Raw genomic sequence first — 19,217 nt, forward strand, 5'->3', positions numbered from 1 at the left:
GCAGCATTAGCATGATCTGAGGGTGGAGTTCTCGGCCCTCTGATGTTAAAAGGTGAAGCAGAGGACACAAAAACCCTCACTGCAGGTCCTCTGTAGGCTGGCCAGAACCAATCTGTGATTGGTGGTCTCTTATCAGGGCAGAATGATGGTCAGTTGTGTCAAAACTGCAAAAGGAAGGGATAGCAGTCACGTGGTTGGTTGAAATCAGCGGTGGAGTCTGAGCCTGTTTTCCTTGATGAGCTGATCTTCTGGATGCCGTCTCTGAACACCCTGACTGAGCTGATACCATTAACTCTCTCATAGTTGCCAACCATGTACCTTGAACATTCTCTGCTTCCATACTCCTCACGGCCTCGTGCCATTATACTGTACAGTGTCTTCTCTCCTTGTGTGATTTTTGCCCTACCTCTGTAGGTGCAAGAAGTGCCAAGCATGTGCTTGGCTGGCACATTTTGTTTATTTATTTATTTATGTTTATTATTTTTCAGTCAGAGTTTTGCTCTTGTTGCCCAAGCTGGAGTGCAATGGTGCAATCTTGGCTCACTGCAACCTCCGCCTCCCAGGGTCAAGCAATTCTCCTGCCTCAGCCTCCCAAGTGGCTGGGATTACAGTCACCCGCCACCATGCCCAGCTAATTTTTGTATTTTTAGTAAAGAAGGGATTTCACCCTGTTGGCCAGGCTGGTCTTGAACTCCTGACCTCAAGTGATCCGCCCGCCTTGGCCTCCCAAAGTGCTGGGATTACAGGCGTGAACCACCGCGTCAGACTGGCTGGCACATTTTAGATATTGTATTAGTCAAGGTTCTTCTGAGAAACAGAACCAATAGGATGGACACACACACACATGCAGAGAAAGAGAGTTTACTTTAAGGAATTGGCTTATACAATTGTGGAGGCTGGCAGGTTCGACAGGGTAGGCCAGCAGGCTAAAGACCCAGGAAAGAGTTGCAGCTCGAGTCTAAAGGCAGTCTGGCAGAATTCTCTCTTCCTTGGGGGAGGCGAGTCTTTTTTCTATTAAGGCTTTCAACTGATTGGAATGAGGCTCATCCACATTAGGGAGAGTAATCTGCTTTACTCAAAGGCTACTGATTTAGATGTGAATCTCATCTTAAAAAATACCTGCACAGAAACATCTAGAACAATGTTTGACCAAATATCTGGGCACTGTGGCCTAGCTAGGCTGACAAAATTAGCCATCACAGATGCTCTCTAAATCTTCTTGAATTGAATTGACAACACAGGATATGTGAGCAGCTACTTTTGGTTACTTATCTTCAAACTCATCAGGTTGTATATCCGAAATATGTACAGCTTTTTGTATCTCAGTCATATCTCAATAACGTGATTTAAGAAAACATATAAACACTTTTTTTGATAATTTAAAAAATATGTTAGCAGCCAAAAAATGAGATCACTTGGGTGCTCTAGAAGAGCAGGGGCTGTCAGGGCCTAGCATATACTTACACAGCAGGTATTCAATGTCTGAAGAATGTATAAAGATCATTCTTGTAAGTGACCAGTTTGTTAAGAACAGTGTCATTGTTCCGACCTTATAGATGAAGTGTCTGAAATATCTTAAGATCAGGTCCAAGGGCTACAAGTTTATTTCTCAGCAACAGCCTCAGCATAGCAATTGATTCTGTATTGGTGAGTAATGAAGATGCCTATGATGTGTCTTCCTCAATAAAACTAAGAGCAAGGAACCAACTATGCAATATATTTGTCTTTCCAGGACCTATACTAATGCCTAGCACCTAGTAAGATGCCAAGTAACTATTTGTTCTTCTTGGCAGAACAACATTCACTGTTTCCTTTGCAAACAAACCCTGATTTTTGTAAAAGAACCTACCTCTACCTCTCAGGGAAGATGTGTCTATCCTTGATCTAAGGGAAACATCATAATCCAGCCTGCCTGCCAGGAATTGGTTTAGACTTCTGGAGGATCTTTGAGAATAGTTTCTTCATCTTGAAAGAAGAAACACTCTCTTTTTCCACTGGACACTGTCTATAACTGTAACTGCAATGTGTTATTACGCATACACATTATCTTGACTGCCTAGTTAAATAATCAGAGCTAAACAAAAATTTTCGAAGAAATTAACAGTAAATGGTTAATAGGCAACGCCTCTTGGGCTCGTTAGCAGACACAAAATAGCAAAATGGTTTAAACAAAAACAAAACGAAGGATAAGACCTCTATATACATTTGATAAAATAAATTAAAATGGGGGAAAATATGATCTTGTGCCAATTAAAAATGTCAGTCTGGGGATAAAAATAACTGAAGATAGTAGTTCAGAAAGATAAGAAGAACAGGGTCTTTCTTTGATGATAGTATAGAGTTGCTAAATTAACCCTGGGACTTCTTACCTTTAGACATTTTGTTACATAAGATAATAAGTGTCATTATTATTTAAGCCCAGTGAGTATGCGGTGTTTTGGGGGTGGGGAAGAGTGATGGTTATTTGCCGTTATTTGGAGCTGGAAACATGCTAACTGATAAATTATCCTTTTGGTTTACAGGACAATGTCCTTGATGCCCAAAAGCATTTTCTAATTTTGACAGAAGAGAAAGGATGTCAGTAGGTGTTAACTAATGTGAAAAGAAGGTAGAATGGCTCATGTGTGTGATGGAGATGAGAACTGGGAATACAGAGAGATATCTGACCTGGTAGTAATTTTTTCTTGCATGACTACTACATTGATAAGCACTGTGCTAAAATTTTTCAATTAATTATTTCATGCAATCTTCAAACCAACTTTATGAAATATGTACTATTATTTTTCCTACTTAATAACAGAAAGTGAAGCTTAGCAAGATGAAGTGACTTGTCTAAAATCACTTACTCAAGCTAGTGTTTTTTGTTTGTTTGTTTTGTTTTGAGATGGAGTCTCACTCTGTCGCCCAGGTTGGAGTGCAGTGGCACGATCTCAGCTCACTGCAACCTCCGCCTCCTGGGTTCAAGCAATTCTCCTGCCTTGGCCTCCCGAGTAGCTGGGATTACAGGCACCCACCACCATGCCTGGCTAATTTTTTATTTTTAGTAGAGACAGGGTTTCACCATGTTGGTCAGGCTGGTCTCGAACTCCTGACTTCATGATCCACCTGCCTTGGCCTCCCAAACTGCTGGGATTACAGGCGTGAGCCACCGTGCCTGGCCCCCAAGTGTTGTTACAAGGGTTTGAAACCAGATAGCGTGGATGTGTCGGGAGTCTATGCTAATGGTCACAAAGTTCATAGGCACCATAAAGTTCAAAGCAAACTAATTGCTAACAACCCCAGTTTTTCTGTTTGTTTGTGTTTTGAGACAGGGTCTTGCTCTGTCATCCAGGCTGGAGTGTAGTGGCACAATCTCAGCTCACTGCAACCTCTGCCTCCCGGGCTCAAGCAGTCCTCCCACCTCAGCCTCCTGAGTAGCTCAGACCACAGGCGCATGCCTGGATAATTTTTGTATTTTTTGTAGAGAACAGGTTTCACCATGTTGCCCAGGCTGGTCTCAAACTCCTGGTCTCAAGCAATCTGTCCCCCTTGGCCTCCCAAAGTACTGGGATTACAGGCATGAACCACTGTGCCCAGCCCCAGTTATTCTTTACATTTAAGTCAAAAACGAAAACAAAAAATCGCCCTTTCCCATGGATTCTCACAGAAAGATCACTACATAATATGAACAATATCCTCAGCAGACATCTTAAGCTGAAACTGTGTTGAGTTTTATCGGGATGCTTATTATTCAAAATGTCTCTTACTACAGAACTTGCTTTGACTGCATCCTCAGAGGCTGAAAATCTTTGATAGTTGAAAGAATGAAGGATGTGCCATCCCCAAATATGCCATATAATATATTGATTACTTTGAGTTGAAAACATTAGAGAAATTATAGTTTCAGAAAGGGTAAAACTGAGGGCTGACCTGATTAGGCCTGACACTTAATTTGCCTTGCTTGCTTTTGGTCACTTGCTTCTAGTCGATTTTAAAACCTGCATAGCTAAAAGTCATGTAGCTAGACGATACATAACTAAATTCCACGTGCCTCCTTATAGATAACTTCTCTGATAGGACACCATGGAAAATATTGCTTAAGTTATTTTTCAGGAACTTAGAGTCAGTTCTTGTCCAGTTCAAGCCACCAGCCCTTCATCTTGGCCTGTGTGAGTGTCCAATGGGTGACCTTTTGACATCAGAAGGCCCAAAACTCCACTCTCAGATCATGCTAACGTCACGATTTTGTGAACATGTGTTCTATGAACAGCCATGAAGATTGACTATGCTTGCTCAGATTACCGATTGCCTCACTTTTCCTTACCTCATCTTTCTCTGAACCTTGGACCACCTTCCTCCCCTATCCCATAAGCACTCCTAAAATTCCATCTTTGGAAAGGCAGATTTGAGGCCTGTTCTCCAGTCTCCTGTCTTGGCTGCCTTGTGAATACACCCTTTCTCTACTGCAAAACTTGTGTGCCTCAGTGATTGGCATACTGTGTGAAAGACAAATGAGCCTGGTTCCCTGACAGGAGCTGAGCTGTCTCTTCCTGCATGCAGCCAGCAATCAAGATTCCTCTAGGAGAGGTATGTTCTCCACGCCAGAGCGAGAAAATAGCTCTCATCACCAGAGATTTGGAACTGGAGGTGGCATTTGGACTGGAGTAAACATTCTTGCAAAGTAACCATTATCTTCCACCTGTTTTACACCCCATCCCCCATATATCTCCTAGGGGCTCCCCTAGAAATTTTTACCACCCTAGCCGGATTTTCTTTGTCCTGTCATTTCTTCTTAAATTTATCACTCTTTTTCTAAAAAGTATAAAAGCATCTTGCTTTGGACACTTTCTTCAGGATTCAGTCTCTTAACATCCCCATGTACATCTAAAATGAATAAAATTTGTATACTTTTCTCTTGTTAATCTGCCTAGTGTCGATTTGGCTTCTAGATGCAGCTGATTAGCTCACTAAGAGCTAAAGGGTGTGGGGGGTTGGAGGTGATCTCTGCCTCCCTTATTGGTGAACTTGATTTTTGTAAACACTCAAAAGTCACTTAGGCTAGAGTTGGAGATGGAGATGGTTATTCACTGGGAAGGCCACAAGAGAATGTTTTAAAGTGTTGGAAATATTTCATATCTCGATTATGGTGTAAGGACATTTCATTATATATAAATTATATATCAATTTTTTAAAAAGCTCTCAGACCAAGGCTAGTCATTACAGCAAGAAAATAGGCATAGCAAATTTAAAACTTTGGAGAAATATATAGAATATTTGCATATGGTGATTCTGATTTGCTTTAAAAGTGACATGATTAATGTATTTAGACAAAAATACTCTTCGTTTTTCTTTGCTTTTATTTACGATCAGGATACAAGAATTCTACGCTGCTGCCAAATAAATGACTAGTTAAAATTAACTAACTGAATCCTTAACAACCATTCTAAGAGGCAGATATTATTATCCCACTTTATGCGTGAGGGCCCAGAACCCTGGCAAGGGCGGCACACTCAGTACGCTCTTCAAGCATCTGGGCACACCCGGTCCACTACAGTCCTACAAAGTCGGACGTGAGCACGGGCGAAGGCGTCAGCCGGGGCCACACGGGAGTCACTGACCACAGCCAGGCGAGAGCCGGCTTTCCGGTGCCGCCACATTCCGGGCACCAGGCTCCGGGCTCTTCAGAGCATTTGGGGCGGGCGACGGAGGTCCCGTCCACTCTCGCTTGGGTGCAGAAGGGCGCGGCGGTGCCAGGAAGCCGCCTTGGAGGCTCCAAGATTAGCTCAAACTCAGCGCGGCCAAGCGCAGGTGCGGGGGCCCTCGCCGCCGCCCTGCTTATCTGGGGACAGTCCCGGAACCCGGGGACCCGGCTCCGCCCCAACCCGCGCCCTCGTCCACCCGCAGCAGCCAGGCCTCTTCCCCGGCCCCGGGAGCCCGCGCCGCGCCCGTCGCTCGCGCGTTCCAGTCCAGGCTACGAGCAGGTACCGCGATCCCGGCCCTCGGCCCCGCGCTCCCCTCCCCCGCCCCTGGCGCTCTCCGAGTGTGGCCGACCATGAGGATTCCCAGTCTTGCAAATCGTGGGAGCGTGTCAACCGCCCCGTTTCTTTCCAAAGCCGGGCATGGCCCGGAAGCAGCTGATCAGATCTTAGTTCTGAATGTATAGTTCGGGTACGAGAATGTGACCCGTGAAAGTTCAGAGGAGTTAAGTAATTACAGCGTTCTGAAAGCGAACGTTAAAGGGAATTTACAACCGAAAAAAGATGCCGGTCTTCTTCCCCCATCCCAGCTTGCAACTCACAGAAACACACATTAGGGTGGAGCCAGAAGGAATTACGGAAAGGACAATGAGGACATTGAGAGGGAGGGTATGGGGGGTTAAAGTTAGTCCTCCGAGGCCAAGAAGCAGAGTGTCTTGGCCTAGTGTCTGAAAATCGCAGCGCAGGACGGAACTTCCGAGAGCCTATACCTCCCCACTTCCCCCTCCAGTTTACAGATGGGCAAACCGCTGTCCCGGGTGTCTGTTCTTCCACAATTCTATCTCGGCAGAGTCAGGTCTAGTAGCCCAGAATCTCAGTGCCTAGGCTTCACTGTAAATAATAAACTATGTAAATAACATTTACAAATATCCTTTGTGAGCTCAGAAACTCAGCATTACCAGTAACTGGGTAGTGGAACGCATCCATCTTCGTCGTTTACTCCTTCTCCAGGGGCTCTCCAGCCTGCATTCCATGGCCAACGGCAGTGCAGCTGCAGAAGCACTTCTGGAAGCCTCCTGACTTGAACTAGACCTTGGGTAAATAGGGTTTAGATAAGTGGAGGGGAGGGAAAAGTTTCACCTGAGGGGAGAATGAGCTAGTCTGCCAGACCCTTATAAAAGTATTGGCCTGGATGGGATGGAGGGCTTTGACCTGAAAGCCACAGGGAGTAGGGAACCCTGAGGAATTGGCTGCAAGAGGGGGGTTCTTAGGAAATGCACCAACAGGGAAGCCAGCGCTTTACCAGGGATTTCATTCACGGTGGGTATATTATTAATAGAGATTCGAATTCTCTAGAAGCTGATCATTTCTAAGAGAAACAATATTTAAACATTACTGTCGAAGGAAAGGTTGTGGGGAGAAAATGTTCTAGTTCTAAAACAGAACACCCATTTTCCCTGGTTGTATATGAATAATACAAATATGTCAAAAATCAAGCTTACTATGTGCCAAGCACTCTAAGAACTTTTTTTTTTTTTTTTTTTTTTTTGAGACAGAGTCTTGGTCTGTCTCCCAGGCTGGAGTGCAGTGGCACAATCTCGGCTCACTGCAACCTCTGCCTCCTGGGTTCAAGCGATTCTCCTGCCTCAGCCTCCCGAGTAGCTGGGACTACAGGCACGCACCACCATACCCAGCTAATTTTTGTATTTTTAGTAGAGATGGGGTTTCACCCTGTTGGCCAGGCTGGTCTCGATCTCCTGACCTCAGATGAGCCACCCACCTCAGCCTCCCAAAGTGCTGGGATTACAGGCGTGAGCCACCGCGTCCAGCCAACTTTATGAAATTTAATTTATTTATTCCTAACAACAAATCCAGGAGGTTGTTACTTTTTAAAATCAGTGCCATTTTATAAATGTGGAGGCTGAGGCACCAAGAGGTTGCCCAAGGTAAGAAGATCTGGACTGAGTCTGAGTGGTGTGATACCAAGCATCCTGGCTTGGCTGGAATCAGAAGATTTGGGTTCCAGTACTTCCACTCCTCTTGTTTTGTGAATTTAGCTTATCTGAGCCTTCATTTTCTTATCTGTGAAATGCATACTGTAATCCCTCCCTATTAGTGAGACAATGAATGTGCAGGTGCTTTGTGAACTACACATTGTGACACTAATAGGAAGTGTAAAGCCTTGCACTTCTAAGGCCAAATCCCAGCTAAGAAGAGAAAATGATGAGCTGGGTTTGACTTGCAGAATTTAGTGGGCTTACTACTCACCAAGAGGCAAGAGATACAGTTGTAGTTATGATGATAGACTTTGGAGTCAGAGGGACCTATGTTGGGATCCCAGCCCTGCCACTTATTAGCTCTGTGACCTGAGACAAGTCACTGAACATTTCTCAAACTGCATTATCTCCATGGTCCTCCATTTGTTCATACATAAAATGGGCTTTATATTCCTCATAGAGCAGTGATGAGGATTACATGAGATGCCACTGATACAATGTCTGCAAGTAGTGAGTGCTCAATAAAACATAGCTGGAGTCGTTTTTTCTGATTCTTCTTGCTCCTCATCCTATTTCCTTTGTCTTAATTTCCCCACAAAGACACCCTCTCCAGAGCCCAGCAACTGTGAGGGACTGATGGAGAAGTATGTGGCTGCTATGGTGCTGAGTGCAGCTGGAGATGCCCTGGGGTACTACAATGGGAAGTGGGAGTTCCTCCAGGATGGGGAGAAGATACACCGGCAGTTGGCCCAGCTGGGCGGCTTGGATGCCCTAGACGTGGGAAGGTGGAGAGTTAGTGACGACACAGTGATGCACTTGGCCACAGCAGAAGCTCTTGTGGAAGCTGGGAAAGCCCCTAAGTTGACTCAACTGTATTACCTCCTTGCTAAGCATTACCAAGACTGCATGGAAGACATGGATGGGCGGGCACCAGGTGAGCACAGCCGGTGGGAGGTGCAAGGAGGGCAAAGAATAAAACAGCCTTGAGGAAATCATTAAGAATGTTGATGGAGATTTAAATAACAGAGACAATAGTGTTTGTAAATGTGATAAAAATAGAAATAACGGCCGTGGTGGTGGCTCATACCTGTAATTCCAGCTCTTTGGGAGGCCAAGGTGAGAGAATCACTTGAACCCAGGAGTTCAAGACAAGCCTGATCAATATACGGAGACCCTGTCTGTAGAATGGGGTAGCCAATCCGTGTTCTAGAGACAGGTACTGATCCGTGGCTTGTTAGGAACTGGAGCACACAGCAGGAAGTGAGTGATGGGCGAAGGAGCATCATCACCTGAGCTCTGCCTCCATCAGATCAGTGGCGCATTAGATTCTCATAGGAGCCTGAACCCTGTTGGGAACTGCACATGCGAGGGATCTAGATTGTGGGCTTCTTATGAGAATCTAATGTCTGATGATCTGTGGTGGAACAGTTTCGTCCCAAAATCTCCCCCAACCAACCCCGTCCATGGAAAAATTATCTTCTGTAAAACCGGTCGCTGGTGCCAAAAAGGTTGGGGACTACAACTCCAGAAAAAAATTTTTAAAACATTAGCCAGGTGTCATGGCACATACCTGTAGTCCCAGCTACTTGGGGGGCTGAGGTAGGATGATTGCTTGAGCCCGGGAGGTTGAGGCTACAGTGAGCTAGGATCGTGCCACTGCATTCCAGCCTGAGTGACAAAGCAATACCCTGACTCTAAAAAATAAAGAAATAAATAGAAAGAACCTAAATCTCTCATAATTAATTAAGCTGACACATTTGCAACCATTAAAATTATTCAGGGTGACTCTACTCAATAACAATGTATCGTATATTTCAAAATAACCGAGAGTAAATTTCAAATGTCTCACCACAAAAAAAAGTGAGGCAATAGATATGCTAATTAGCCTGATCATCCCACATTGTTTACATATATCAAATCATCACATTATACTAAATAAATGTATATAATTATGATTTGTCAATTAAAATATTAATAAAAATTTAAAATTTGCAAATAATATTTACTAATATTGAAAAGTATTATTATACACTAATAGGTTATAAAATAGAATGTATGTTATGAACCTACTGTCCTTTAAAAAATAGATCTGTGGGGCCAAGTGCTGTGGCTTACACCTGTAATCCCAACACTGTGAAAGGCCAAGGTGAGAGGATTGCTTGAGTCCAGGAGTTTGAGACCAGCCTGGGCAACATAGCAAAAGCCTGTCTTTTAAAAAAATTTTTTTGAATGGCCAGTTAAAAAAAAATTTTTTTTTTTTTTGAGATGGAGTCTCACTCTGTTGCCCAGGCTGGAGTGCAGTGGCACGATCTCGGCTCACTGCAACCTCTGCCTCCCAGGTTCAAGCGATTCTCCTGCCCCAGCCTCCCGAGTAGCTGGGATTACAGGCACGCACCACCATGTCTGGCTAATTTTTGTATTTTTGGTAGAGATGGGGTTTCACCATGTTGGCCAGGCTGGTCTCGAACTCCTGACCTCAGTTGGTCCACCTGCCTCAGCCTCCCAAAGTGCTGGGATTACAGGCATGAGCCACCAGGCCCGGCCAAAAAAAACTTTTTAAAAAAAAATAGATATGTATTTCTGTGTTGAGAAAGGTCTTGAAGAACATGTACAAAGATGTTACTAATTATATTTGGGTGATGGGAGTATTTATAGTTTTTTATTTTTACTTATTTGTATTTCTAAGTTTTCTGTGATGAATAAGTAAAAAGAAAAATGTATATTTTTTATTTTTAAAGAAAAATGTGTCTAGGCATGGTGGCTCATGCCTGTAATCCAAGCACTTTGGGAGGCCAAGGCGGGCAGATCATCTGAGGTCAGGAGTTTGAGACTAGCCTGACCAACATGGTGAAATCCCATCTCTACTAAAAATTAAAAAATTAGCTGGGTGTGATGGTGCACACCTGTATCCCAGCTACCCAGGAGGCTGAGGCATGAGAATCACTTGAACCCCAGAGGCGGAGGTTGCAGTGAGCCAAGATCGTGCCATTGGACTCCAGCCTGGGCGACAGAGTGAGACCCCATCTCAAGAAAAAAAAAAATGCAAAGGGTTTTGTAGAGACTTCTGGCCACAGGTTCGCTCACAAGTGGTTCTTGCCCACTTCGGCAACTTGTTAGAGCCACTTGGGCCACCAGGTGATTTCCTCTGGCCCATCTGACCTACCTCTCCTATTTGAGGCTGCTAGGGCTGCCATAACAAAATGGCATAGACTAAGTGGCTGAAACAATGGAAATTTTTCTCTCACAGCTCTGGAAACTGGAAATCCAAGTCAAGATATTGACAGGCCTGGTTTCTTCTGAGGCCTCTCTCCTTGGCTTGCAGATGGCCGCCTCCTCGCTGTGTCCTCACATGGTCTTTCCTCTGTGTGCATGCATCCCTGGTGTTTCTGTGTGTTTGCATTCCTCTTCATGTAAGGACACCAGGCAGATTAGATTAGGGCCTACCCTAAAGGCCACATTTTAGCTTAACCACCTCTTTAAAGGCCCTATCTCCAAATCGAGGTACTTAGAGCTACAGCATTTGAATTGGGGGGACTCAATTCAGCACATAACACCTCCTGATGAGAGCTTCCCATCACCATACCAAGGGGCCCTTGTCACCCCAAGGATTGGCTTTAGATGCCAATCTCTGTTCATCCTTTCTCGGCATCTGATAGCTCATCAGTTTAGCAAGTGGAAACTTTTTTTTGTCCACCTGTGCCATCCATGAACATTTTTGTGAAAACACTGACCAGTAAAGGAACAGCAGTGCCACACTCCATCGTATGTTGCTGCCATCGCTTGGCTCGCATGCGTATTCACAGGTCCCCAGTAGGACAGGTCGGGGGACAAGCCTGCTTACATCACTGTCACGAGGGGATAGCCAAGGCCCAGAGGTTCAGTGACTCACCAAAGACACATTGTTTCCCTGAATCCACTGCTCCTCATCTGAGCCCAGGGCTTCACTCTAGAATTTTTGGCCGCTTTCTTTCTTTTTGATGTTCAGGAACTCCAATTGTGAGGTTTTTGTTTTTTGTTTTTTGGTTTTTTGTTTTGAGACGGAGTCTCGCTCTGTCACCCAGGCCAGGGTGCAGTGGTGCAATCTTGACTCACTGCAACCTCTGCCTCCTGGGTTCAAACGATTCTCCTGCCTCAGCCTTCCAAATAGCTGGGACTACAGGCATGTGTCACCACGCCCGGCTAGTTTTTTGTATTTTTAGTAGAGACGGAGTTTCACCGTGTTAGCCAGGATGGTCCCGATCTCCTGACCTCGTGATCTGCCTTCCTTCACCTCCCAAAGTGCTGGGATTACAGGCATGAGCCACTGCTCCCGGCCTAATTGTAAGGTTCTTATTGGACTCCATAAGGAATTGGGCTTTGGAGTCTGATGGATTTTACCCAGCCACTAACTAGCTGATTATGTGATTTTGAGGAAGTTTCTTAAGCTCTGAGCTTAAAAGGCTTATTTACTTAAAAAAGAGAACAATATACTTACTTCTTAATTTTTTTGTGATGTCTCAGTAATGTCTGGTAAAGATTCCAAGGATCCCTATATGAGTCTGCTGCCTTTATTAGCGTTATCTTGCCAAGGGTTATACATAAAGAAAGGCACATTGTTGGGTGGGGTTTGGAGTTTTGGGGCATGCATCATCATATTTTTTGGCTCTCCCTTTCCATCAAAAATACTTGGAGACAGAGTTTAGTTATTTATTCCTGCTGGGGCCTTTGCTTTAGTTATGCTAACCCCCATCCCTTATCCGACTCTTCCCCAGGTGGTGCCTCGGTGCACAATGCCATGCAGCTGAAGCCAGGCAAACCCAATGGCTGGAGGATTCCCTTCAACAGCCATGAGGGCGGCTGTGGGGCTGCCATGCGGGCCATGTGCATTGGTCTCAGGTTCCCACACCATAGCCAACTGGACACACTGATCCAAGTGAGCATCGAGAGTGGTCGGATGACCCACCACCACCCAACAGGCTACCTGGGGGCCCTTGCGTCTGCTCTTTTTACAGCCTATGCTGTGAATACCAGACCACCCTTGCAGTGGGGAAAAGGACTGATGGAGCTGCTACCAGAAGCTAAAAAGTACATTGTCCAATCAGGCTACTTTGTAGAGGAAAATCTTCAACACTGGTGAGTCTGTAAGTGCACGCCCTGCTCAAACATGGTTGAATCTGTGCGTGTACATCCACCTGCACATATATGTCTTGTATTCAGAGATCACAGCAACCCTCATGGTTTTCACCCCCAGCCCCCTTTCTACCCATCTGCTAAGGATTTCAAGTTCCCTTCCAGTAATGATTCTACAAAGTAGCCAAGTGGATACCTCAATGAATAGGGCAGCTGTGGTGTTTCCCTCTTACAAAGGAATCCTGTCATTTTTGTGGCTATCCTATTCTGCCATGAATTTTCATGCCTATTTCCTACTTTCCTGGAATTTGCTTTTTCAGTGTTGTCTTGGTACACAAATAATATTTTGAAATCCTTGGTTAAAATTCCAGAGATAGGTTTTTCCACTAGCTAACCAATAAGTGGTAAGGCCACATCTTCCCCTTCTCGTGAGTTCACTTCACATTGTCTTTCTTAGAATAAAAAGAGGCTTTCTGCTGAAGTCACCCACAGTTGTGATGTCTTGAAGTTCCCCTTTAAAAGGTCATTACTCTCGACCCTCCCAGGGAAAACAAACCTGTATTTCTTACCCTTTAACTTGATATGTATCTCTTTATTTAGCAACAGGATCAATGCCTTATTTATGCAGATCCTTATGAAAAATGTATTGAATGAATGGTACTTATATAGAAATAATTTTGATGTTTAAATAATTTATGATATTACTGCAAGAAGCCGAAGTTATGTTGTATTTTTCTCTGTTCACACATCCACCTGTTGCTTTTTGTTATGACTTTTCACTTTATTTTTTTCAATTGACTCTAGATTTTTTCCTTTCTACAGGTCCTACTTCCAAACCAAATGGGAAAATTACCTAAAACTTAGAGGGATTTTGGATGGAGAATCAGCCCCTACCTTCCCTGAGTCTTTCGGTGTGAAGGAGAGGGATCAGTTCTACACCTCCCTGAGCTACTCTGGCTGGGGTGGCAGCAGTGGGCACGATGCCCCCATGATTGCCTATGATGCTGTTCTTGCTGCGGGAGACTCCTGGAAGGAGCTTGCCCACCGAGCCTTTTTCCATGGTGGAGACAGTGATTCTACAGCTGCCATTGCTGGCTGCTGGTGGGGAGTTATGTATGGTTTTAAAGGAGTGAGTCCCTCCAACTATGAGAAACTAGAATACAGAAACCGGCTGGAAGAGACAGCTAGGGCCTTATATTCTCTCGGGTCAAAAGAAGACACTGTAATTTCCCTTTAGGGAGATGTGATGTTCACTTCTGATGGATTCTTCTTTTGTGTATTTCCTTTTCTGCTATTTCTTTTCAGTTTTTCCAAAGTCAAGAGTCTTAACCTTGTACTCAGGGAATTTTGAGATAACAAGTCCCTTGGGCACCTTAAGCTCAGTTTTTTCAGGCTCATCCTGTTCTTCCAGAATCTATCCCTTTTCTTACACTGAAGAGTCTTTTAGCTCAATTGATAGGGTCAGCGTCTCGCAAGCAAAAAATCTCATGACCTCATATTTGAGTCTTCATTTTCATCATCTACTTGTTCTAAAAGTTTTTTCTGTTTGTCTCAAGTTGGGTTCCCACAAAGTGGACTTTGAGACAAAGATCTGAATGCAAGCAGTTTATATGGGAGATGATTCCAGGAAATACCGATATGAGAATGGGGAAATGAAACCAGGAAGGGAAGAGAGCTAGTATGGGGTATGTTAATGAGCAGGTTTCCACTGTGGGCGGTTGGCACTCTGCCATCTGAGTCCTCTGCCTAAAGCATTCCTCAGAACTGTCCCATTTGAAGGGCAAGCAAACCTGGGGTATTTATCCACTGACTTCCATCTGACACTGGTTGAGGACCACTGCCAGAGATGCTAACTCCCTGGTAATTCTTGGCTTACCCTTTGTACAAACCAAACCTTAGTGTCTTCAGGTAAAGACTCAGAGATACTTGCAGGGGCAAGCTGTAAAGGGCATGGGAACAGTGAGGGATATATGTGGGGTCCTAACAATATCTGCTAGGCTGGTCTACCTCCTAAATATACTTTGAATCTATAACCTCTATTGCCTTCTTGCACTGAGGATTTTTCAGCCGGATTTCTGCAATCCAAGCTACTCAAGTCTGGGAGATGCTGCTCTGAGCTGCTCTCAGTACTCTCCTCATCATGGCAGTTAACACATTACCAATTTTGTTATTGTCTATTTGCTTGTTTGCATGATTTCTAAACAGAACCTAGCACAGTGCTTGGGCAGCCAATAGGCATTAATCTGTATCTATTGAGTGTTATGAACTAGCCTCCTAGCTCGTGCTTCCCTCATTACCCTCCAGAGTTATGTTTACGAATAACAAATTGACCATGCTAAACTAATCATGTTCCAATGAATACATCACCCTTTCTTCATTTCCTGATGCTCTTCCCAATCCTTGTCTACCTGATAATAAATTCTTATTTGTCCTTCAAGACCCAACTCAGATAGATAGAGCTTCCTGAGTGAAACCTGCTTTGATTGTTCAGGCACTTGGCCACCTTCTCCTCACTCCTCCCACAGCCTTCTGTCTTGGCCTTGTCATCACATCAATCCTGTTGTGTGGTGCTGTGTGTCTTCTGAGTCAGTCCTAGGCACATGCTGCCCAGCACATGTCCACCTGGGAAATGAGATGCCATCGTCACATTCATTTGGTCACCCTCAGTCCAGCCAGTGGGCTTGCTCTCATTTGGCCTGTTCTCAGGGGTGGGAAGGAAGAGCGTCCCTTCCTTCTCCTTTTGAGAAAACCACAGAACTATGACTCTCATGATTTTTCCTTTGTGAAATCCCTGGTTTTCAGCTGGAAGCGGTGGGGAAATGAGGTCTGATGATAGCAGTCCTGCCACCTTCGAGTTCATCCCATAGGAATGTTTTTCCAAGTCCTTCCAGTCTTTTTAGAACGTGGTGGAGGAGGGTTGTGTGTGCCCCAGGGGGTCGGGGGTAGGGGATGCAGGGAGGATCTTAGCATTTGTTGTTTTCTAGTGCAGGGCTTTAGCCACGATTGTAAACAACAGGAAAAGGCTCTTTAGAGATCCTATTAGATTTGCTTTGCCGATTGTCACTCTTCATCACAGGCACATTTCAAAAAGAGGTTAGACTTTCAGACTTCTTTTTTCTCAAACCTCAAAACTTCCACCCCAAACTTCGCTCTCAGCTGATGACTTTGCTTCTTTATGTGTGTGTATGTGTGTCAGAGAAAGAGAGAGAGAGAGAGAAGGGAGGATGAGAAGGAATGGGGGGAAGAGATAAACTTTATGCGTAACATTAGAGGGTAAATCAATAAAGATGGTCTGACACATTGTATGAATTTGCCATTCTTATCAAGTTAATCTATGCATATTGAACAACAGAAGAGGTCATATGTGACATTTCAAATGATGCTTTTTGGACCTGCTGTGTGATGCTGCTTCATTTGCTTTCTTTGTTAGCCAAGATTGCTACATGTTGTCTAGAAGTCTTGGCAATAGTTGTTTTTTGTTTATTTGTTTGTTGTTTTAGATCTATAAAATTAGCATTGACCTCATTCACTCTTCTTCAAGATTCTCCAACCACCACATTCTCCGTTTATTCTTCTTTCTGTACCTATCTGGAGCGAGTAAACTTGCATCTTTTTAAAACAGCCACTGAGCTACTAGGACATTGAGGGGAAGGAATGGGGATTAACTTCACAATCCAACCAGCCTCCCGGGCCAGCTTCTCAACAATGGCTGCCTGAGGTCTCGCTGAGGACCCACAGGTCATTTAGATAGGGACTGGGGAGCAGCCTACCATCATTTGTTTTACTCTTTGGGCTTGGGGGTTGAGAAGAGTAACTCCTAGGGAGTAGGTGAAGCTCTTTCCATTTGGGGAAGGATAAAGAACAGAGGAAGAGAATATTGCTGTGTGTCAGATCATTCACAACAACCCATTAATAGATGAAGAAATTGGGCTCAGAGAGGTTGCCATCTGTCCAAAGTCCCACAGGATGAGATGGAACTGGGGTTTAAAACCAGGTCTGTTTGTCCTACAAAGGATGGAAAAGAACCAAACCAAGGTGCTTTTCCCAGTCTCATGCAGCATTCACACTTCTGACACCCAAAGGTGTGAGAGTTGTTTCTCCATGCACCAAGCAAGTTTCTAACAGACACCAAGTGAGTGTCCTCTAATTCAGTTCCGATGCTATCTTCTGGATGATAGCATCAGATTCCACAAGTTAAGGCACAAGACTGCCCCCTCCTCCCCCTCACCACTGCTTCAGATGCTGACCACAAGTCCCAGGTTGTGGCCTGTGCTTCTGACCAACCAGCTGTAAATCAGGTTCCCACAAAACCCCCCTCAGGTTTGATTAATTTGATGGAGTGGCTCACAGAACTCAGGAAAACACGTTTACTGGTTTGTTAAAGGATATTACAAAGGCTATAAATGTCTAGCCAGTTGGAAGAGATACACAGGGCAAAGCATGTGGGAAGGGGTGTGGAGCTTCAGTGACCTCTCCAGGTATACCACCCTTTAGGAAGCTCCATGGGTTCAGCTGTCCAAATCCAGTTCTTTTAGCTTTTTATAGAGGCTTATTGTCCCGGCATGATTGACTAAATCATTGGCCATTTGGAATCAACTCAGCCTTTAGGCCCCCACCCCTCCCTGCGGGTCATGAGGTGGGTGGGGACAAAAGTTGCAACCCTCTAATCACATGATTGATCCCCCTGGCAACAAGCCTCCATCCAGAGGCTATCCAGGAGCCCACCAAAAAGTCACCTCACTGGAACAAAAGATGCTCCTCTTACCCGGGAATTATCAAGGGATTTAGGAGTTCTGTGTCAGGAACCAGGGTCAAAGACCAAATATTTGAACAAAAGATTAGCACCCCTATCTACAAGGGTTTTAGGAGCTCTGCATCAGAAACTCAGGCGTAGAGACCACATACATATTTCTTACTATATCATCATACCACAGTCTTTAAAGCCCGTTTTCTTTGTACACACTCTACTACACTCTAATTGTTAGCTGTTTAAGTATTAGAAAATCATTCCTTAGAGGCAAAATGGTGTAGTATGGTGACAGTGTAAGCCTGTGCTCTCTTCACCTTCCTACAACTAAGTGGTGATGTCAAGAGGAAAGGCTAGGTGTAGGTTTGAGATCCACATTTGGCAGCAGGGGAAGGGAAGGGACAGAGTGAGCCCAGGAAAAATTGTGAAGTGGGCAGAGAATCTTCACTCCCCTTCAGACTCTTTCCCCTTCTCAGGCAGCTCCCCCACCTCTGCACTCATTTTGCCCCTTGGTCACTGTAGAGACCCCACCCAATGCTTCGGACATGATCTAGACTTATCTGTTCGCACTGCGTTTGGTTATATCTGTCCCCACTTGCCAAGGTCCTTCACCTTTGTGGGCCTTGAGGTCATTGTCTCTACCAGCTGGTGGCCTCAGGCAAGTGACCCCTCTCAGGGTATTTGAGGTTGGAGCCCCTGAATTTTCAATACTAATGCCCAAAGAACATGAGTCTAAAATGGGGTTGTCTGACTTGGAGATAAGAGCAAAGAAAGAATCCTTGGTCTCCCAATCTACAGAGCTGTGGATAGAAACATTTACTAATAGACAGCCATGCTTCAAAGCAGTGTTTCTCATCATTTTGGCTGGTATATGGACAACCCTCCTCCCCATTGTCAATGCCAGCAGGTGGAAGTGACACAGTCCATCTGTCAGCCCACTTCAGGGGCTGGCTGTGTCTTCTTACTATATCTTCCTTCTAAAATACACTTTCTATTGGAGACTGCTGTAGTGGAGGTGACATTCTGAGGTGAGGTGGACTCTCTACTGTCCCTTATTCCACCAGCCCTGAATCCAGGAGACCTAGGAGGAGGGTGCTCTGAAGGTGTGAATTTTTTCCTTGTTGCAGGCACATGGTAATTGCCATGTAATTAGGACTAAGAAAAGGCATGCTCTGTGATCTTTTCCAGAGAGCTGCCATTGAAACCCGGCTCTGCCACCAGATGCCTCCAAGCCTCAGGTTGCTCAGGACTAATGTAAGTTGAGCCTAATAATGCCCACCTTGAGGAGAATGGTGAGAATGAGAGTAGGTAGCATAAATTCAGCGGAATGCATAAGGACCTATTGCTGGTGGTAGTTTTTCAAATTCAAATCCATGCTCTGCCACTTTGTGTAGCCTTGGGCAAGTTATTAAACCTTGTTAATAACTGCTGTTTCTGCATGTGGAAAATGGGGCTAATAATAGTATCTACCTTGTGGGATTGTTGTACTTTTTACACAGCATAGTATCTAGCATATAATAAGCAGTTAAACAAAAAATGGAAAAAGATATGTTAACATATACTATCTATATATTATTGATAGCTTTTAGAAAGTGTATCTAGTGTCTTCTTTTTACCAAGCTGTCATGAAATGAGAGACCCAGGGAAATTCCCAGACAACCACCTCCAGCCAGTTTCTTATGTCATTTG

At 44.6% G+C, this 19,217-nt stretch overlaps 1 protein-coding gene across 3 annotated transcripts; it reads left to right on the forward strand.

Moving 5' to 3' along the window:
* Positions 1-5,466: 5,466 nt before the first annotated feature.
* On the forward strand, positions 5,467-16,084 carry ADPRH (ADP-ribosylarginine hydrolase). 3 transcript variants are annotated; one of them, XM_034957156.3, is made up of 5 exons: positions 5,609-5,960; positions 6,621-6,772; positions 8,273-8,606; positions 12,424-12,784; positions 13,604-16,084. In XM_034957156.3, exons 3-5 carry the CDS (start codon positions 8,309-8,311, stop codon positions 14,016-14,018), a joined length of 1,074 nt encoding a protein of 357 aa, XP_034813047.1. In that variant the 5' UTR covers positions 5,609-5,960; positions 6,621-6,772; positions 8,273-8,308; the 3' UTR covers positions 14,019-16,084. The 3 variants fall into 3 exon arrangements, with proteins under 3 accessions (XP_003825195.1, XP_034813047.1, XP_003825196.1); XM_003825148.5 differs by having other exon boundaries at positions 6,687-6,772; XM_003825147.5 differs by lacking the exon at positions 6,621-6,772 and having other exon boundaries at positions 5,467-5,960.
* The last annotated feature ends 3,133 nt before the right edge of the window (positions 16,085-19,217 follow it).

This window comes from Pan paniscus, chromosome 2 (assembly GCF_029289425.2).
Source record: "Pan paniscus chromosome 2, NHGRI_mPanPan1-v2.0_pri, whole genome shotgun sequence".
NCBI lineage: Eukaryota > Metazoa > Chordata > Mammalia > Primates > Hominidae > Pan > Pan paniscus.